The sequence below is a fragment of the Canis lupus genome, chromosome 2 (assembly GCF_048164855.1).
Source record: "Canis lupus baileyi chromosome 2, mCanLup2.hap1, whole genome shotgun sequence".
NCBI classification, from domain to species: Eukaryota; Metazoa; Chordata; class Mammalia; order Carnivora; family Canidae; genus Canis; species Canis lupus.
Window position 1 is genome coordinate 55,741,351 of NC_132839.1, and position 22,551 is coordinate 55,763,901.

General features: G+C 41.7%; 1 protein-coding gene across 8 annotated transcripts in view; it reads left to right on the forward strand.

Moving 5' to 3' along the window:
- Window positions 1-22,551, forward strand: part of PDE8A (phosphodiesterase 8A) — a 157,241-nt gene that overhangs the window by 59,316 nt on the left and 75,374 nt on the right. For 7 of the 8 annotated variants that reach the window (XM_072801022.1, XM_072800977.1, XM_072800983.1 and 4 more), the window contains exons 2-3: window positions 14,586-14,642; window positions 16,844-17,034. In XM_072801022.1, coding sequence (XP_072657123.1) covers window positions 14,616-14,642; window positions 16,844-17,034 — 218 coding nt within the window. In that variant the 5' untranslated portion in view covers window positions 14,586-14,615. Of the gene's footprint in view, window positions 1-8,149; window positions 8,317-14,585; window positions 14,643-16,843; window positions 17,035-22,551 lie in introns of those variants that run through there. The other variant, XM_072801020.1, reaches the window with a different exon arrangement.

A 22,551-nucleotide genomic window follows, 5' to 3' on the forward strand; every position in this document is an offset into this window, starting at 1 on the left:
TGTCAAATATTGTGGTTCTTGACAAGAGGTTGCACGTGCAGAGCATGAGCATCTCTTCCGCTCAGGCTCAGACCTAGTTTGCTGTTATTTGGCTAAACACCAAGAAGGGCGGAATCGTAGGTAAATAGGGCACTCGTTTTGGTGTCTCCCTCAGGAAAATGGTGAAGAGATGGAAATGAGCCAGCATGCCAAGTACACTTGCTACTTCTGTAGCAAAACCAAGATGAAACAATGAGCTATGGGGAGCTGGCACTGTTTTTCCTGCATGAAGACGGTGTAAGGTGGTGCCTGGGCCACTTCTGCTGTCACAGTAAAGTCAGCCTCAGACAACTGTAGTTGAAAGACCAGTAGAAGCCCCACTACTTGGAACAGCATTAGCCTATAATAAATGAATTAGTTTATGTAACAAAATTACTTTAGCTTGTTAAAATGTATTACTTAGTTCCAGTTTGCATTGCATTAATTTTGCTCTTGACAAAAACTTGGAAATTAAAAATATCCTTATTTTTTTTATGGGGAGGGGGAGTGGTTGCTTTGAATGCACTCAAAAGAACAGTTTGCCTGCTCTCCTGTGACTTCCAAAGGAAGGCAGTGGCCCCATGGAGGATGGTGCTGGGATGCCCTATGTGCACTGGCAGTTTTGGAAGCTGCATATCCCCTTTGACACTCCATGCTTTCCAAAATGCTTATGCAATTATGACTACTTGCTGTTTGAACAAGTGTATTTGGACTGTAATCTGAGACTTCCTGCATATAATTTTGTTGAAAACGTATTAGACTTCTAGTTTCTAGTTCTGTTCATGAGGAGCTTGGAAATCAACATTTTATCCTAACAATAAGTAAAAAGCTGAAGAGACTGAAAAATCAACAACTCTTAAATCCATAGGGGAAGACACAGTACCCCCAAGATTGGAGAGCTAGGCAAATGCAGGGACTCACTGCTTCCCAGAGGCTCTTGAGTAGAAGCCGTTCAGGAATGCTGGGGTAGGAAAACCTGAACTGTAATCTGTGAATTACTGGAGGCTTGGTGCAGACAACTCTGAGAGAATTAGAATGTTCTGAGGGACTGTGGTATGAGGGGGGCCCCACAGTATTGTGAGGTTTGCCTCCAAGAGTTTGACAAGATTTATATAGTAAATATCAGAAAGAAACTATGTTGTCTACAAGAAACTCACTTTATTATTATTTTTTTAAAGGATTTTATTTCTTTGAGAGAGACAGCAGGAGCAGAAAGAGGGAGAAGCAGGCTCCCTGCTCAGCGGGGAGCCCCACATGAGGCTCAACTCCAGGACCCTGAGATCATGACCTGAGCCAAAGGCAGACACCCCAAGAAACTCACTTTACTTATAAAGACACATATAGGGGCACCTGGGTGGTTCAGTTGGTTAAGTGTTGGACTTTTGATATCAGCTCAGGTGCACACCTGCTTGCTTGCTCTCTCTCTAAATCTTAAAAAAAAAAAAAAAAAAAAGACATCTACATTAAAAATAAAGACATACCATGGTAACATTAATTAAAAACAAGCAAATATAGCTATATTAATTTCAGACAGAGCAGACTTCAAAGTAAGGGAAGTTATCAGGGATACAGAAGGACACCACATGATGATAAAGAGATCAGCTCTCCCAGAAGACATAACAATCCTTTATGTATATGCACCCAACAACAGAGCATCAAACTGCATGAGACAAAAACTAATAGAACTGCAAGGAGAAATAGATGAGTTCAGTATCATGGCAGGAGACCTCAACACCTTTCAGAAATGGACCTATCCAGCAGACAAAAAACCAGTAAAGACAGAATGGAACTCAACACCACCATCAATCAATTGGATATAATTGACATGTATAAACTATTTCATCTAATAGTAAAGTACATGTGGTTTTTTCCCCCTCAAGCTCTTACAGAATATTCACCAAGATAGACCACATTCTGGGCCATAATACTTTAACAAATTTGAAAGAGTAGAAGCCATACAATGTCTGCTTTTAGTCCACAATGGAAGTAAACTAGAAATCAATAACAGCAAGATAACTGGAAATTCCCCAAATATGTGGAGATGAAACATGGGTTAAAAAAGAAATTTTAAAATATTTTGAAATAAATGAAAACTAAATACAACTTACCAAGATTTCTGGGATGCAGCAAAAGTGCTTAGAAATTGGTAGCATTGAATGTGTAATTGAAAAAGAAGATTGATCTAAAATTAATAATCTGGGACACCTGGGTGGCTCAGTGGTTGAGCATCTGCCTTCAGCTCAGGGCATGGTCCCGGAGTCCTGGGATCGAGTCCCATATCGAGCTCCCCTCAAGGAGCCTGCTCCTCCCTCTGCCTGTGTCTCTGCCTCTCTCTGTGTCTCTTATGAATAAATAAATAAAATCTTTAAAAAATAAATAAGAGGGCAGTCTGGGTGGCTCAGTGGTTTAGAACCGCCTTCAGCCCAGGGTGTGATCCTGGAGACCCGGGACTGAGTCCCACGTTGGGCTTCCTACGTGGAGCCTGCTTCTCCCTCTGCCTTTGTCTCTCCCCCCACCCTTCTCTCTCTCTCTGTCTCTCATGAATAAATGAAATCTTTAAAAAAATAAAAAATAAAATTAATAATCTAAGTTACTACCTTCGGTCACTTGGGGAAAAAAACCCAACAAATTAAATCCAAAATAAGCAGAAGAAAAGAAATAATAAAGAATTAAAGCAGAAATTAGTGAAATTTTAAACAAGAAATCAATAGAGAAAAATTAATGAAACCAAAAGGTGGTTCTTTGAATAGATCAGTAAAATCGATAAGCCTCCAGCCAGGCTAGCTAAAAAAGCAGATACAAATTCCTGATACCAGAAATGAAAGAAGGAGCTTCATTACAGATTCCATAGAAGTTAAAAGCTTGGTAAAGAAATACTATAAATGATTCTGTGTCCACAAATTTGATAACCTAGATGAAATGAACCAATTCCTTGAAAGACACAAACTTTCAAAACTCACATAAGAACTTGATGCTTGGGCAGCCCCCGTGGCTCAGTGGTTTAGCACCGCCTTCAGCCCAGAGCATAATCCTGGAGTCCCAGGATCGAGTCCCACGTCCGGCTCCCTGCATGGAGCCTGCTTCTCCCTCTGCCTCTGTCTCTGCCTCTCTCTCTCTCTCTGTGTCTCTCATGAATAAATAAATAAAATCTTGAAAAAAAGAACTTGATGCTCTGAATAGGCTATCTATTGAAGAAATTAAGCCAATAATTAATAACCTTCCAAAACAGAAAGCACTAAGCCTAAAAGGCTTTACTGGTGAGTTTTACTAAACATTTAAGGAAGAAATTATACTAACTCTCTACAGTCTCTCTCAGAAAGTAGAAGCAGAGAAAATACCTCCTGACTCATTCTATGAAGCCAGCGTTACCTTAATATCAAAACTAGATAAAGGGCATTACAAGAAAACTGCAGACCAATATCTCTCATGAACATAGATGTAAAAATTCCTGACAAAATACTAGTAAATCCAATGAAAAAAGTATAAAAAGAATTATGTGCCACAACCATGTGGGCTTTATCTCAGTTAGGCAAGCCTGGTGGTTCAATATTAGAAAAATCTATTAATATAGCCTATCACATCAATAGTCTAAAAAAGAAAAATCACATGATCATATCATTAAATGCAGAAAAAGCATTTGACAGAATCCCAAACCCATTCATGATAAAAAGGTCTCAGTAAACTAGGAATAGTTTACTCAGTAAACTAGGAACCTGCAGCTAACATCATACTTAATGATGAGAAACTTGAGGCTTTCTTGCCAAGATCAAGTGTAGGTCAGTGATGTGTCTTCTTTCACCAGTCTTTTTCAACATCATACTGGAAATTCTTGCTAATGCAATGAGACAAGAAAAGGAAATAAAAGGTGTACAGTTAGGAAGGAAGACCTAAAACTGTTTTTTGTTTACAGATGACATCATTTATATAGAATATCTAAAATAATTGACAGAAAAACTAACGGCAGAATTAATACGTGATTATAGAAAGGTTGCAGGATACAAGGTTAAAATATAACCTTTGCTTTCCTGTTTACTAACAATGAACGAATAGAATTTGAAATTTAGAGCACAATATTGGGAGTGCCTGACTGGCTTAGTCAGTAGAGCATGTGACTCTTGATTTCAAGGTTGTGAGTTCAAGCCCCATGTTGGGTGTGGAACCTACTTAAAAAATAAACAACAATATCATTTACATTAGTACTCCCAAAAAGAAACAACATTTATTAGTATAAATCTAATAAAGTGTGTGCATAATCTATATGAGGAAAACCACAAAACTCTGATGGGCAAAATCAAAGAAGAACTAAATAAATGGGGAGATATTCCGTATTTGTGGATATGAAGACTCAATATTGTAAAGATGTCAGTTCTTTCCAACTTGATATATAGACTCACGGCAATCCCAGTCAGAATCCCAGCAAAGTTAGTTTATGGATATTGACACACTGATTCTGACATTTACACGGAGAAGCGAAAGTCACAGAATAGCCAGCACAGTATTAAAGGAGAGGAATAACTCTCCTTGGTTCAACTTCATGGATACTTTGGGGATATTGATAAAAGAATAGACAAATAGATCAAAGGAACAGAAAAGAGAGCCCAGAAATAGACCCATGTAAATATAGTCACCTGATCTTGACAAAGGAACAAAGGCAGTACAATGGAGTAAAGATAGTCTCTTTAAGATATGGTACTGGAACAACTGGACATCCACATAAAAAATAATTTAGATACAGATCTTACACTCGTCACAAAAACCTACTCAAAGTGAATTGGAGACCTAAAAGTAAAATGCAAAGCCATGAAACTTCTAGAAGATAACTTAGGAGAAACTCTAGATTACCTTGGGTGTTGTAATGCCTTTTTAGATGCAACACCAATAAACAGATAAAACATCCATAAAAGAAATAATTGATAAGAAGAACTGCATTAGGGGATCCCTGGGTGGCACAGCGGTTTATTTATTTATTTATTTATTTATTTATTTATTTATTTATTTATTTATTTATTTATTTATTTATTTATTTTTGGCACAGCGGTTTAGCGCCTGCCTTTGGCCCAGGGCGCGATCCTGGAGACCCGGGATCGAATCCCACGTTGGGCTCCCGGTGCATGGAGCCTGCTTCTCCCTCTGCCTATGTCTCTGCCTCTCTCTCTCTCTCACTGTATGCCTATCATAAATAAATAAAAATTTTTAAAAATTAATATTAAAAAAAAGAACTGCATTAAAATTAAAAACTTCTGCTCTGTGAAAGACAATATCAGGAACATTAAAAGAAAGCCCCAGACTGGGAGAAGATATCTCCAACAGATGTATCTGATGAAGGACTGTTGTCCAAAATATACAAACAACTCTTAAAAACCTACTAATAAGAAAACAACTTCATTAGAAAGTGGGCTAAAGACTTTAACAGACATTTCACCAAAGATCTACAGATGGCAGATAAACACAGGAAAAGATGTTCCACAGCATATGTTATCAGAGAAATACAAATTTAAAAGCAAGATACCACTACACATCTATCTTCTATTTATTAATTAAAGATTTTATTTTTTAATGAGAGCAAGGGTGGGAGGGAAGGGGAGAGGCAGAAGGAGAAGGATAAACGGACTCCCCCCTGAGCAGGGAGCCCGACATGGGGCTTGATCCCAGGACCCCGAGATCATGACCTAAGCCAAAGGCAGACACTTCACTGAGCCACCCAGGTGCCCCAGCACACATCTAATTAGATGGCCAGAATCTGGAGCACTGACAACACCAAGTGCTCATGAGGTTAGAGCAACAGGAACTCTCATACAGTGCCGGGGGAATGCAAAATGGCATGACCACTTTGGAAGACATTCTGGTAGTTTCTCACAAAACTAAACTGACTTGATCATACAGCCTAGCCATTTCTGTTTGGTATTTGCCCAAAACAGTTGAAAAACTTAAATCTACACAAAACCCTGCAGAAAGATGTTAATAGCAGCTTCATTCATAACTGCCAAAACTTAGAAGCCACCAAGATGTCCTTTAGTGGGTGAATGGATAAACTAATACATTCAGACAATGGAATATTACTCAGCACTGAAAAGAAATGAACTATTAAGCCATAGAAGATGTGGAGGAACCTTAAGTGCATTGGCTAAGTGGAAAAAACCAGTATGAAAAGGCACGATACTTGGATGATTACAACTATAGGACAGTCTGGAAAAAAGCACAACTGTGGAGACAGTAAAAAGATAAGTGGTTGCCAGGGGTGGGGAGGAGATGATGAGGTGGAACGAGGATTTTCAGTGCAGTGAAAATACTCCACATGATGTTCTAATGATGGATACATGTCATTATACATTTGTCCACATCCATAGAATGTACAGTACTGAGTGAAGCCTAAGGTAAAATACAGATTTGGGATGATTATGACGTGTCCATGTGGGTTCATCCTTGGTAAAAAATGTACCGTCCTAGTGAGTGATGATGATGATGATGATGATGATGATGGGGAGGGCTATACATGTATGAAAGTAAAGGATATGAGGAAAATCTCTGTACTTTTTAGTTTTGATGTAAACCTAAAACCGCTCTGAAAAAAAAGTCTTAAAAATGTATTTAGTTTGGAGGATGTAAATAATACATTTTTCCTATGTAAATACCAGATTACTTCTGGTCAAGATTTTGTTCTAAAACCCTTAGGAAGCAGCAGCCCTGGGATAGTACATTCTCCAGAGGAAACCTCTGGCCTGGGATGTTGCTGTTACTTGCATTGAAGGGGCGAAGGCAGTAGTTATCTGAAGCTGGGGGCCAAGGCTCCCGGTATTCTCCCCCTCCAGCATCCATCCCTAATCTTCTGGACCCAAGGCCTTGTCTGCCTCAGGGGTGCTTCACACTCTGCTGGTGGGGTGAGTACCCCTGCTGTGTACTTCTCTCAACCCCCTGTGCTTTCTCCTCTCCTCTCAAACCCAAAGTTGTTTTCCTTGGAACTTAAGAAACAACTTCTTCCTTGATTTTTCAGAGCTAATTATTTGAAATCTAGAATTAGACATAATTAATAGTGAAATATTCCAAAAAGAAGCTTTGAGGAAATCAGTGTTATTTATGAAAAACCGTGTAGGTCAGTTAAGAGAATACTTAGGTAGCCCTCCTAACACAGGGCTCATAAAAGACATGGTTTCAGCAGTAGAACCTCTGGCCGTGGACTGTGTTCAGAGGGTCTGATGGTTGGATACAGGAAGGTGGTTGGGATGAGCAATTTGACTCTGGCAGACTCTCTCAAATAACATTCGGTCTGGAAACCTGCTTTCTGCCAAAACCGATGTGTGGAGCCTCCACACCTGGTAAGAATTTCCTCATTGCTCTAGAACTACAGCAGGGGCATTGTGAATGCTCATGTATCCCCTTCCACCAGCAATAACGGCCACACATTATGGTGCCCTTGACCGTAGGCCAGGTGCCCTGCAGAACTGCATGTCTGTCTCTCACTGAATCTTGACAATCACTGTTCTCTAGGCAGGGTCCTCAGCAAAGTGAGAAAACTTGCCTAAAGACACATAGGTTTTCAGGGGAGAAAAGTCAGTTTAAACCCCCCATCTGGGGGATCCCTGGGTGGCCCAGCAGTTTAGCGCCTGCCTTTGGCCCAGGGCATGATCCTGGAGTCCCAGGATTGAATCCCATGTCGGGCTCCCTACATGGAGCCTGCTTCTCCCTCTGCCTGTGTCTCTGCTTCTCTCTCTCTCTCTCTCTCTCTCTCTCATAAATAAATAAATAAAATCTTTAAAAAAAAATAAAAAATACCCCCCCCCCCAATATATCCAGTCTCAGGTAGCATGTTGTGGAAACTGGGTGATTCTGGATAATTTATCATATCGTGTGGGTTGTGATTCTCAGTGTAGTCCCTTTGGATATCATTGAGGTTCATGAGCTAACCCAGTAAGGCCTGGGCTGGCATTTGGAGTCAGGATGCTTAGCAGTGGGCAGTGGGCGGGCAGGCAGCTGTACACCCTCCTGAACAAGGCTCACTGCTGTCTAAGTGTGCAGAGTGTGATATAAACATGATCAACATATATACATAGGCCTAGAATAGACTCCTCCCAGAGAGAAGCAGGATGCTCATTTGTTAATTTATAGTTAGGAAACTTTTTTTTTTTTCAGTATCCGGATCATCTATACCTGCTGGATTCAGTTTTTCCTGGAAGGAGCTGAATAAATAGCACTGCGTTCTCCACCTCTGGCTCCCCTTCCCTGGCAGCCTGTAGACCCTCCTCATTCTGCCGGGATGATACATAGTGATCAGTTGCCTCTTTTTTGAGGGGTTGGAGAGAGGTAGGTTCTAGTTATCTTATACCTCAGATTTCCCCAGTTGAGATTTGAGGATTCTTAAATTTCAGTGGCACATTTAAAGAGAAGCTTAGGGTTAGGTTACCCTGCAATTGGCTATTCTCATTTTTTATGGATTGATTTTCTAGTTTCACCTTTAGAAGCAATCTTTCAGAGTTTCAGGAAAATCTTTATTTGTCCCTCGTACCAAATACATAAATATGATATTTAAGAACTAGATCCTGTTTTTTTACACATGATATTTCAAGGTGTCATGAAGTTAATGGTTCTTATTAGAGATTACCTTAGTGCTCTGAAAAAAATAGCTCTTCGGAAAAATAAAGTTTTAAGCATGCCTTAAAGTGTGTATGTGTGTGTAAAGTTGTAGTTTCATAGCAAAAGCTTCTTGGAAAATCTTTTTTTGTAGATACTTGAGAATTTATTAGGCATTTTGCTCGCAGTCAGGCTTTAAACTCTAGATAGTGCTTTTAATCCAGACCATTTTTTGCTCTACACTATGGGTTTGAGGGAAAAAAGGACCTGAGCAGTTTTACCCAAGTATGTGACTTGATTTTGGCATTCAGTTGGGGAAACATATAAAAGTCTCCTTGTAAATATTTGCTGTTTAAATTGACCAAAGGGACAATTAGGAACAGGTAAGGAGAGAAAAAAGAAACACGGACGGTGGGGATGGATGTGGAGCATTTGGCCTGCTCTTGGAGAGCATTTGGGAGCTTTGCCTCAAGGTATATCTTGGTGCCATCTTGTGGGTGGATCTGGAAAGGACCAAGGAGACCCACACCAACTTCTACCAGGATGCCTTGCAGCACCCCAAATTTCCATACAACACCTAAATAAAAACCTCAAGTCAGATATCAGAACTCTGGTCTAGGAACCAGTAGATTAGATAATGTCCCATCTATCAAGAAGTCCTGATCACTGAGCCCCAAAATACCCTAAAGCTATCTGCTCATCTCCTGGGCCACAGGGCCATCCTCTCTCACTTGAACTGCTATGGAAACTTCCTCGCTGGTCTCCTTTGCCTCTGCTGTCACCATCCCACTGTCCATTCTTCACCAGGGATCTATTTAAAAAATAAAAATTAGATTCTATCACCTTCTTATATAAAACTCTTTGGTGACTTTTGATGAAATTTAGGATAAAACCCAGGTTTCTTGTCTGGGCTTAGAAGGCTCTGCATCGTAAGGCCGCTACCCAGCCATGACCTCATCTCCTGTCCTCATTCCCTTCCTTTCCTTGAATGCTCCCCATTCCCACCCTGAGACCCATGCATTCCTGTTCCCTCTGCCTGGGGCTCCTTCTTTTCCTTGTGTGACTGGCTTGGCTGCTTCTCATTCAGATCTCATCTTCTACATTGCTGCTTCAGAGAGGCCTTCCTGGATTCTGATTTAAAATAGGGGTGCCTGGCTGGCTCAGTTGGTGAAGCGTCTGCCTTCATCTCAGATCATGATCTCAGGGTCCTGGGATGGAGTCCCGCATCTGGATCCCTGCTCAGTGGAGAGTGTGCTTTTCCCTCTACCCCTCCCCCCTGCTCATGCGCACTTTCTCTCAAATAAGTAAATCTATAAAAAACAAAATAGCACCCCAGCTAGTTTCTATCACCTTCCCCCAGTAGGTAGAGGTACTGTCTTATTTTTTATTGGATATCTAATGCCTAGGAAACCAGTTAGCTCACTGTGGGTGTGCAACAAAGATTTGTCAAGTGAGTGAATGCTGCTTCCTAGGTTCTTGGTCTTATTTCCATTAGATATAGGTTAAGGTCAGGTGATTTTAGGCCAATCCCAGTGAAGCATAAAAAGACCACAGGAATTCAGTCCCCCTGAATTGGGTCTTAGTCTCATCATTGTCCTTTACCAGCTGTTTAACCACAATGCTCTGAGCTTCAGTTTCTTCATCAATAAAATGGAGTTAATGAGTTTACCTTACTCATAGAGGAAGGACTAAACTGGATTTAAGTATGATTTATGACTAAACTCTGGAAGCAGAGTTTTTAGCACGTAATAGGCAACTCCTTTCTCTGTTAAAACTGCATCATGTTGTCATTGTGTACATTTTCCCCTCCTGCAACTCAAGGGCAGGGTTAGGTACATCTTTGCACTTCCAGCACCTTGCTCAGTGCTTGGCTTAAAGCATAGTAGTAAGTGATACACAGATGTCTGGACTAATTTTGACTCTTCCCACCCAGGAACTAGTGTCTCCTGACTGTCTAAGCTGTGTCCCTTTGACCAAGTTACCACTCTGCCCAGAGAGAAAGACAAGGCCACTGGATGTACAGGGAAAGTCTGGAGGGTTAGCAAGGCTCAGGACAAAATCTGATTTTTGACTTTGCTAGAGCTCCTAGGTTTGTATACAATTAATTTAAGTTGATCCCAGTGTATCTTTGTTTCTAATAAAGGGGATGTAGGAAAAAAAAAAAAAACACATGATTCTTTTGTGGTTCCTAGTGCTTAGGCTTTCGTAAGAGTCCTTCCTTCCTTTATGTTCCTTTATGAAATGAATATATAAAAACATTCTAAAACTGGAAGTGCTGTATCACATATACATGCATATGTAGAAACTAGCATGAGTGTGATTTCCGGATAAACGAGTGATTAGAAAAGATTAGCTGTTGAGTAATACTGATTCAAAAATACTTCTTAAATGCCTCCCACGTGCCAGGGACTGTTTCGGATTTTGGAAATACAGCAATGAATAAGGCAGATAAATCCCTGTCTTCGTAGAACTTACATTCTAGTGAGAGAGACAGATGATAAAGATGATAAATAGTAAAATACAGAGTTTTGCAAATGATGACTGAGAGCTGCAGAGGGAAAAAAACAAAGCAGGCAAGGGATAGAGTTGGTTTGGGGGAACAGAAATTGTAGGCAGGTTAGTATTATGTATCTCTTTTCTTTCCCACCCCTATCCACAAACAAGATTCATAACTAGTTTCACCTTCTAGTGTCTCACTTCTCTAAGTGTTAGGTCCGTTAGGCAACAAAAGAGATCTGATATGTGTTTTGTCAGTTTTGATAATAATTTAAATTTCATGCTTCTGTCAGCCATATTTATAAATATTACTTTATTAAAATACAAAGAGTTTATAATTTCTTTTACAGTTTAATAAATACATATCTAAAAGTCCAGAAAACTAAACAGCTTGTATGATTACCATTATCCACAGTGTTGTTTCTGTATTGTCTAAAGTATCCATTGCTTTTAAACTTAAAGATTAAATCAAAGCTGTGATATTACAATTAACCTGAAGATGACTTCTCTTTTAAATGTTAATGTGCTCAGCAAATTATTAAGAGGGCTGTGACCTTGAAGCATTCGATCAGTTTGATTCTGATTTTCATACATGAAGAAAAGAAGAATGTAAGAATTCTATAGTTCTGATCCCCTTTTCCAGAGCAGTTGGGAAGTTGTTTACTCTTTGAGGGCCCACTGCTGACGTCCGCACACTGAGTAATGTCATCAGATTTCCTGGTGGTGGTTATTTTGGGGGGGCAGTGGTAAGTAGTTGTCCGGCTCTGCTGGGACACTGCTCGACAGAGGTCCTGAGAGCCGGATATACCCCGTAGACAGGATGTAAGGTTAAAATGCAGTCTAGTTAAGTAAATAAAGTTAAGTGTTGGGTGGTAAAATAGAATTGCTGAAACATTAATGTTTTAAAATGATGATATTGAAATTATACTGAGGCAAAATTAACTTTTAAAAAAATCTATATCTGCTTTTATTTCTTAAAATTAATGCAGTGGTAAGTTGTTTTTGTAAGTTGAGATCATAAAGTTATACTGTCCTTTGTGAAAGTTATTTCACCCACTTTTGGTGTGGACCCAATGCTGAGAGTTGTTTTCCTGGGAGGGATGAGGCTTTGCCCTGATCCATTCATACTTTTATCTTGTTTCTCAGCTTGTGATCAATGCTATATATACATACATGCACACATGTGTATATATATGTGTGCGTGTATGTATGTATGTATTTTTAAATATGGTAGTCATTAACATTTTAAAATTTTATTATTACCTTTATTTTTTTCCTCTTGTTTTCCTTAAGTTTGTACTTTTGACTTTCTCAAACTTAGTGACTTTAAAGCTTGATAAGTTCCCTTAATTCTTGTTTGTGACAAAAGGATTTAAGTCTATAAATCTTGTCTCTGAGTAAAATTTGGCAGTGTCCCATAAGTTTCATTACATGATATTCTTCTCATTTTTATTATTTTCAAGGTAATCTGTAGGTATAATTTCCATTTCCCTCTCTGACCCAGCAATTACAAGTTAATATTTAAAAATTTTTCATGGCAGTGGTGTTTGTTGATTTTTGCTTAAACTCATGTTTTAAATTTCTGTTTTGCTGGCATTATGTTGAAGAATAAAAATGGTACCGTTTTTACTTCCAGGAATGTGTTTTTTCTGTGTGACCTAGTGTATCATATGCTTGTATATAATTCATAAATATTTCTTTTTCTCCTTTGAGATTTTTTAATCTACTTGGCCCTCAGAGCCAGTTTCATAGGTATCCTGTCAGAAGCTCCCACTCCCCACTCACATAAGGGACTCAAGCAAGTACTTAGGCTGCTTTATCTTGGGCAGTAGCAGCAGGCTTCCTGTTCATGAGTCCGCCATGCTATAGAAAATCAGCGAGGTGACTTTCCTTCTTTTTCTTTTTCCTGTCATTTTCTTCCTTTTTTCTTTTTCCTGAGTAGCTCCACTGCATTCTCCAAGCAGTACATCTGTATCATTCCTTGTACGTACTTTCATTCATTCCTTTAAACTTAGTGAAAACCGACAGAAAACTCATCATTGAGATTGGTCTCTCTCAGTGTCTGAGTGCACTGCAGGCACATGACTGTGCAATAGACCAAACCTCTCTTTGAAGACTCTCCTGGCCCCCTTGGATTATCTCTCAGAGTTGCTGGCTTTGACATCAGCTGCACCCCTCGCTGTGAGGCTGGCCTGCTGTTACCCAGCATGGGGGGGATAAGGCTGGGATGTGGGGGGGTCTTTTCTCCTCAGCCTCCCACTGTCAGAGTCCTCCTCAGTCTTAGGTCTTGGAATAGTGACGGCCTTCCTTCTTCTTCTGTTTGTTACAAAGCATATGAGAAACCAAGCTGGTGTCTCATAGTTGGTAGACATCAGCTTCTTGCAGTGAGAAATAGACATGGGCTTTCCCTATCACTCAGCAAGCCTTGTTCCATGTGTTTACTGTGGGACAGATCCCTGCCTGAGGGTAGACATGGGAAGTGGGCAGTCAGGTCAGAAATATTTTATGGGAAGGCTTATAGATCTAGGTCTTCCGCTGCAGATTTGCCATGGAATCATACCACCACCCAGAGGCCTGTGGAGCCCTTCAGTACATAGTGTTTCTGGAAAAGTTACAGAAATGTGTCTCCTCCTCTGGGTAGCAACTCATTGCCAGCGTCCATCACTCAGGGCTGTATTTCAGCCCCAATATTCTTCCTTCCTTGGGCTCGCTTATGCAGTGCACAGACTGCCCGAACCTTCCAGTGGCCCTGGGTTTGCAGTGAAATAAATCCCAGCTTCTACTTGCTGACTCTGTGGCTGTAAACAAGGTACTTGGAACCTCAGTTTTCCACCTGTAAGCCTCGCTGTGTTGCTGTGAAAATTGAGCAAGATAACATGTTCAGCAGTTGGCATGATGCCCAGTCTATGCTGAGCCCCTCCCCTCCATTGGTGCTATTGGGATTTAGTTATGACATGGTATTTATCTGTGTCATTTAGTGCTAAGTTCTCAGATAAGCAATTATCGATAAACACTGTGCTTCTCTGTAAAATGAAAGTGTTAACTACTTTTCAACGGGATTTATTTGGCTCTGATGTTGCATGATTCTGACTGCTGGATTTCATTATGTATATGCCATTCTCGATGTAAGATTTCGTTGGCCATCAGGAGAAAGGAACTAATGTTCATTCAGTGTCTGATTGGGGGGTCCTTTATACTGTAAACTCATTTGATCTTTGTAACAAAGGGGAAATTAAGGCTGAGGAAGGTTCAGTAATTCACTTAAAGTTAAACACATCTAGGAAAAGAAGAGCCAGGATCAGACTCATTTTATTTCTCCCTCTCTGCTCTGCACCTTTCCTGAGGGTTATAAAGAGATCCCTGGGATTCTGTGTAATAACTATTTATGTGATTTTTCCTCTGGAGTAAAAATCTCACTTTCTTCTGTGGCAATGATTGGAGAGAGAAATTTTAAAGTCAGCTCATCTTTTAAAAACATTTTTTTAAGGCAAATCTTTTTCTTACAGGTAGCAGTAACTGATGTGCAGTTTGGCCCCATGAGATTTCATCCAGATCAACTCCAGGTAATAATAAACCATGCTGTAATCTTTACATATTGATTTTCTTTAAAGAGAGGGAGGGAGTGGGCCTAACAGTGAAAACAGTTTTCTATTTTAGATAATAGTATTGGATTGACGTTAAATTTCCTGCAGCTGATAATAGTTCTTTAGTTATACAAGAGAATGTACTTTTTTTGGATACACATATTGAGGTATTTAGAGATGAAGAGATGTGTGCAACCTACTTTGAAAGTTTCAGCAATAAAGAAAAGAATGTGCATAATTGTGGGATGGAGAGAGCAAAGGGGGCAAAATGTTAACAACTGATGAAACTAGAAGGGTCTGCTAATGTTCATTGCACTCACAGCTTTTATATAGGTTTGAAATTTTCCAGTATAAAAAAGCAAAAGCATGATCTTTTCTGTGTTGCTAAATCAGCTCTACCTGAGAATACCTAAATGATCAAATCCAAAATATTAGACAATCAGTTGAAATTGAGTTCCAAAGTTATTTGATGTTTCTTGCATACAAACCATGTTTACTGTTACATTTTAAAAACACGTGCAAAGGTCTGGCAGGAATGTGCTCTCTTAGTTCTTTGCGTTTGTGGTAGTTGTGCACTTGCATAAACTTAGAGGAGCTAAGCCTTGGGGGACAGGGTTGCTGCCAGCTTTGCAGTCTCTCACAGGCTGGCCGCCTCCACCTTACCACCATTGCCCTCATGAGTCTGTCTGGGTCCAATGGGACAAAACAGTGTACTTCTGAACCAGTCCTGGCTGGAGACGGGGGAGGCAAGCAGGTGCAGACCTCACCTGATCCAGGCCAGGCAGGGCAAGCCGTCATTGTCCTGGGTAGAGGCACAGGTGCCACCTCTTGGGCCTGGTGCTGTGCCTGAGTCACTTAACTGATGGTTTTCATTATTTTGTCATTTGCTATCGGTCAGAACTTTATTAATTGATTTTATTGAAATGCAGTTGACCTACAATATTATATTGGTTTCAGGGGTACAGCAGAGTCATTCAGCATTTATATACATTAGGAAGTGACCATCACTATAACTCTAGCTACCATGTGTCATCATATAATGTTATTTATATAATGTTAACTATATTCCCTGTGTCATATATTATATCCCCGGGTCGTATATATTTTATGACTGGAAGTTTACCTTATCTATCTATTAGAGAGAGAGAGAGAGAGAAAATCTTAAGCAGGCTTCAGACCCATTGCTGGGCGTGGAACCCAACATAGAACTCGATCCCATAAGCCTGAGACCATGACCTGAGCCAAAGTCAAGAGTCAGATGCTTAACTGACTGAGCCACCCAGGCAGGCGCCCCTAGAAATTTACCTTTTAATCCTTTTCCCCTAAGACAAGTATCATATGATTTCTCTTATGTGTGGAATCTAAAAAACAAACCATCACCACCAACAAAAAGCAGAAGCAGACTTATAGAGAACAATCTGGTGGTTTCCAGAAGGAAAGGAGGTTGAAGTGCTATATTTTGGTCTACTTGAAATGTCTTATCATCAAAGTAACTTTTTTAAGTTGGAGGAATTATATAAAATCTTGAGTCAAAACATTTAAATACATTATTTAAAGTTTTGAGTTTTTGGGGTGCCTGGGTGGCTCAGTTAGTTAAGAGAATGCCTTCAGCTCAAGTCATGATCTTGGGGTCCTGAGATTGAACCCTGCATCAGGCTCTCTGCCTAGCAGGGAGGCTGCTTCTCCCTTTTCCTCCCCCTTTGCCCCCCCACTTGTACTTGCTCAATCTCAAATAAATAAAAAAAATTTTAAAAATAAAGTTTTCAATTATTCTAAAAGTTTGACTAAAATAATTATAGTTTTTGCTATCTAAGGACTTATCTAGTTTATTACTATTAACCAAAATAAGTATTGTGTATTGTAATTAAAATACTTTCAAGATAAAATGCTTAATCAGGCTTTTGTTGAGTTCTGCCTAATGGGCTTATTAGCAAAATTAAAAGTATATGACCCATGCACTTGAACTTCCAGACCAGAGATGTAAAATAGTACTAATTTGGGGGAGCTGAGTGATAATGTCCCTGAGTTACATGTAGGAGGATTTCTATCAACAGATTGTTATATTCACATCTACGTACTTGCCTTGAAAACACTGGGGAGTTTTCTGTGGCATGTTAAGAAACGACCATTATAACAATAGCTTTTTTTTTTTTAAAAGTCTTTGCGCTTTTTTGATTCAGGTACTTTTAGTGTTTACCAAAGAAGATAACCAGTGTAATGGATTCTGCAGGGCATGCGAAAAAGCAGGGTTTAAGTGCACAGTTACCAAGGAGGCTCAGGCTGTCCTTGCCTGTTTTCTGGACAAACATCACGACATTGTCATCATTGACCACAGAAACCCCCGGCAGCTGGACGCAGAGGCGCTGTGCAGGTGAGCTTGGAGCTTGGGCCTAAGCAGTCCCCTGGTGTGTGTGACAGAACAGCCCAAGTTAAATTCACTGTCTCCTGAGTTGCCTTCCATGCACATAAAAGAAGTAAGACAGTAGGACATCATTATTTCTGGGACTGATCTTCCTGCTTTTGTTTTACTTTGCTTAAAACAGTGAAAAAATATGAATAAAAACCATGAAGGGGTTAAGATGAAACCCAGTCTTTAATTAACCACAACAGCCACCTGCATATTACAACAGGAGCTAATAAAATTTTCCAGATGTTTTTAAAGTTGTAAAAAATGGAAAATTGTCTTCTAATGTTAGGCAGATGTGCCCTGTTTATAGTACTTGCAGAATATCAAAGCATGTGAGCTGGGTTGCTGAAGAGGAGGTTTTAGAGAAGCATAGATTGCCATGTGTGCATGTCTTCTACAAAGTTCCCACCCCCAACGTCCCCACCCCCAACGTCCCCACCCCCAACGTCCAGCCTCTGTTGCCTAGAGGGCTGCGGGATGGGGGTGTTCCCAGGGGAAAGCTCTGAGCTGCAGAAATTCTCTTTCTTACTGAATCCAACTTACCCCTTCCTCAGATTTCCAGCATTTGAGGGCAGGAATGGCCTTTTCTGGATGGAGCATATCCTCACTGCTCTCAGTGTGATTTCATATTCCAGCCCCATCAGGGCTGCTTCCTCCAAGTGCTCTCTTCCAGGCAGTAGCCCTTGAAAGCATGGCTCCAGAAACAAAACTCTCACACCAGGTTTGGATGGCCCAGTGTCCAAACTCACCAGGTTTGGAAGAGTAAGGAGAATAGCCGTCTTCCCTATGTTGTCAGAACAGATGCTGACAAATGCAGCCCCCAAGCACGTTCCTTTCCCAAGGGCTGTGTCACGGCCCTGGCCAAGAATCTCAAGTTTTTTCTTGCTAGCTGTGTTCTGCAACATCATCTCCATCTTGTTGGCTAAGGGTGTGTGTGTGTGTGTGTGTGTGTTGGGGGGGGGTGAGGGTAGGAAGTCCTTGCATCATGGTTCATGAGTTTTCTAGAAGGAAGAGTATGCCCTGATTTAGTTTCCTAGGTCACTTTCATCTCGATTCTGGCCCTATCTGGTTTATATCCCTTAAGATCATCCCTTTAAGGGAACCTGCCCACTCTGAAGTATTCCTTCAAGGAATCATTCCTGGCTGTCCCTCCTGAACTTGTTTGTGTGTTCTGTCCCTCTGCTGACTTAGACAGTTCATGAGACCTTAGCCCTGGCACAGCTCTCTCCTTTCCTTCCTCTTCCTTTTGGGATACCTAATCAGTATCACCTGTGAAGGGTTTTTCGTCAGTTGCTGACTTATCTAAATGAGTAGCATTCATCTGTATCTCTCTGCTGGGGACATTTGGAACTCCTTACACTCCTTATCAAATGCCTTGCTGAAGGCCAAATATTGTGTCTGTGATATTTCCAAATCCACCAGTTGAGAAACCCTACTTTACAAGTCATACCAATTCTGGGCACTGTCTTTTGTACAAGAGCTACACAGGTAAATAAGACATGGTTCTTGCCTCTGAAGGACTAATGTTCTGGTTGACAGGGCAAGTGAGTGATTTCAGTACAGGCTCCTAAGTGCCCACAGGGATATATATTCAAAGGGCTGCAGGTGCCTGTGTCAGGAGGAGCTTACAGAGGATATTTGGGTTGAATAGAAGTTTTGAAAGAAAGAAAGGTGGAAAAAACATTCCAGGTGGAGGCAACAGCATGTGTAGGAACAGGTGGGTGTACAGGGCTTCTCTGGTTGGTGTTGATGGCCTTTGGGGCAGGCAGGCATGGGATGTGGCTCTAAGGCTGGAGGAACAGACAGGAGCCCATCATGAGGGCTGCAGTTGCTGAGCCAAAGGCTTGAACTTCACCTTGTAGGCAGTTAAACACTGACATGGTCTGTGTAGGTGGAAGATCACTGGCTCCCAGCTGGAGAACAGCATAGAAGGGCAGAGTAGCTGAAGCAAGTCCATCAGTTGTGAGGCTATTGGAGGCCATCTTGTACCTGTTACAGCGCTGCCTCCCAGCTTCCTGTCAAGAAAGCCATGAAGGTAACAGTCAAAAGCTGACCACAGCAGTTAAGAAGCCAAAGATAATCCGACAGTTATGTTAGGAGCTGGGAGAAGAGAAGAGGCCCAGAATTCCCACTGTCTCTCTGTACTCTGGGGCCTAATGAGGAAGCTTGATCCTGAAATGTCCTCTGCAGTTCAGTCTCTGAAGCTGAAGTGCCATATGAACCTAAAGGAAGGAGCTGGGAAGAGACCCCACTGTCGTTTTGACCCTGGGACGCTGGAATTGTGCTGGCCAGAGAAACAGATGGCCCTGCCTTAGCTGAGCACCAGCATTTCTGTGAGTGGCCAGAGCCGGCCAGCAGCACCCCATTCCCTGTGACCTCTTCATTCTTTACTTTCTGTGTCCCCTGGGATATCCAAGACCTGGAGCATAGGGAGGTAGACAGAGACCTGGGTTTCTTTCCCTCATTGTAAGGAGGGGCAAAAGCCTAAGGAGTGTGAGAACAGTCCTTCACATGTTGCAATTTCAGAACAGCAACTGCATCGGTTCTCAGGTTTAGAGAGTGGGAGAGAGCCAGGCAGGAGTGTAGTCTGTGCAGCTAACCTCTGCCTGCCTGCTGGCAGCAGTCTCTGAGCGGGAACTTGCATCTGCTGGCTTGATCTATAGGCCCAGACCTCAGAGGAGGAGGGCCACTCATGCCAAGGGCCTAGCAAAGGTGTGCGAGGGAGGTTCCTGTGACCCTCTGCTGCAGGTTCCCAATGGGCTTGATCTCACTTCTCTTCAAGGATGAATGAACAGGATAAAGAAAGGATCCGAGCGCCTGCCTTTGGCCCAGGGCTAAATCGAGTCCCGGGATCAAGTCCCACATCAGGCTCCCTGCATGGAGCCTGCTTCTCCCTCTGCATGTGTCTCTGCCTCTCAATCTCTCTCTCTCTCTCTGTCTCTCATGAATAAATAAATAAAATCTTTAAAAAAAAAAAAAGATAAAGAAAAGAAAGGATCCTGTAAAAATCTGCCAGATGATGGAGGGGAAAGAATAGCCTTAAAGACTAAGAAAATTATTCACCCCAAGAAACCGAAGAACCTTTTAGAAGACCTATGCCTAGTATACTCAGAAGAAATGAACTCTTCCTTTGTGTGCACTAGGAGCAGGGCTCTGTAGTGGAAGGGAAGACTTGATAAAGCCCTGTATGGGAACCCAGAGTGTACCAGCAGAATTAGATCTAGAATGAATGCAGGAGCAGGACTCAACTTGGGGTACTGGACACCTGCTACCATCTCTGGTCCTTGGCTTCTTTTTACCATTGTAAATTCCATTCTTTTTGATCTGAAATTCCTTCCACATGGCAGAGGGTACAGTTCCAAAGTACAAGTAACGGAGTTGTACTTTTGTCAAATTTAACTCATCGAAGTGCTTTGCTGTGCTCTTGCGATCAGCCTCCATCACCTGACCTTTTTTCTAGGGTTGTGTTGAGACCATCATCAGATTTATTTGTAGTTGCCAGTGTGTCTGGAGAATGGTAGTTGCCCCCAATACTCATTTGTACTCTTTCCTAATAACAGAATTTCTAGTGTTTAGCTGGGCATATGGCCACCTAGAAAATGCATGCATTCCCTAGCTTTTCTTGCAGCTGGCCAGTGGGAATGTCCTGTGCATCTTCTGGCAAGTATCCTTGAAGGGAGAGTGTGTGCTCTTCTTCCTGCTGTATGGAGTGTGGATGTTGTGGTTAGAGTGTAGCATCTGTCTTAGACCATGAGGAAGAAACCTTGTGGAGTCAAGAATAGGGAAACGTAGAGCAGCCCGGGTGGCTCAGCAGTTTAGCACTGCCTTCAGCCTAGGGCCTTATCTTGGAGACCCGGGATCGAGTCCCATGTCAGACTCCCTGCATGGAGCCTGCTTCTGCCTCTGCCTGTGTCTCTGCCTCTCTCTCTCTCTCTCTCTCTCTCTCTCTCTCTCTTTCTCTCTTTCTCTCTCATTAATAAATAAAATCTTAAAAAAAAAAAAAAAAGAATAGGGAAAACATAGAAGGAACCAGGCTTCCGATGCCACAGCACGCCATTGCAGCCTTGGACTGCCTCTGCACATCTTTTATGTGGGAGAAATAACTTGTTTAGACCACTGTTGTTTGGAGTTTTCTTTTATGCATAACCTAAGAAAATCCTGGTGCTATACCAACTAGCATGGTTTGGAGAGTTTCCCAGTGTGCTCACACGGTCTTTCAGAATCTCATGCTATAGATTCATGCCCTCTCTTTTTTCTAACTTCTTGAAACCTGCCCTCCTAACATCTGGGTATACATTTTAATGATGCCAAGTTGTTTCTTTCTTCATTTTCTTGAATTCTAAAGTAAAGGGTATTTTTCCCCCAACCCAGTTTCCTTACATTTCTATTTTTGAGTCTGTTCCTCCTCCTTATGGACAGAAAAAGTCAAGAGTACACCTCTGCCTTTTCATAGTGTTAGCCCTCCTTTGCAGGTATCAACTTGCTTCCAGGTAAACATGGCCTTCCCTTCTGCTTTGCCCTTAGCTCACTGCCCATCCTCATTCCTGTGTCCCAAGTAAGTCATCCAAAACCACTTCCTGAGTTCACCTGCACAGTTACCTACTTGCTAGTATACCACTCAGATCTGTTTTTCTTCTAAAAAGATGAGAGCTGGTTTGAGATAGCTGACTGCATACATAAATTTGGCTTTTCTTTCTTGAAATCTTTGTGATATGGGGATGCCTGGGTGGCTTAGCAGTTGGGTGCCTGCCTTTGGCTCAGTTCGTGATCCTGGGATCTGGGATCGAGTCCCCCATCAGGCTTCCTGCGAGGAGCCTGCTTCTCTCTCTGCCTGTGTCTCTGCCTCCCTCCCTCTCTCTCTCTCTCTCTCTCTCTCTCTGTGTGTCTCTCATGAATAAATAAATAAATCTTAAAAAAAGAAATCTTTGTGATATGACAGAAATATGAACACAAGAAATAAGTACAGTGCCCTGGGAAGTCACGGGAATACCATTTGTGGGTGCCTGTTCTGCCTGGGTAAGATTGGTGCTAGTGTCAACAGCAGCCCACACTTCTGAGGAGTGAACTGGCCTTGTCTGTGTGAGTGTCCATTGTACCAGTCGCCCTTCCATGCTTAAACAGCCCTTCCTATGCCCCCTCTTCAGGAAGAGGAGCATGGCTGTTCTCCAGGCAGGGAGATCCTGGTGGAACCAGGGACAGGCATCCGGTTGGCAGACGCACAGTGACCTGTCGGGAGGGCTCTTCCAATACAGCAGCCACACAGCACCCTTGAGGTTGGCTTCCTCTGGAGCAGGTGGGAGCTGGATGAATGGAGTGGACACTGGGAAAAGCAGAAACACTGAGAGAGACGTGTGAGCCACACGGCCCACGAGAGTGACTGGTTCGTCCCTAGAGCTGTGTGTCCATCTGTGAGCCACTTCTGTACCCCATATGCAGTCTGTATCTGTCGCTGGACTCAGCCTTGAGACAGTGAAGCCCCGG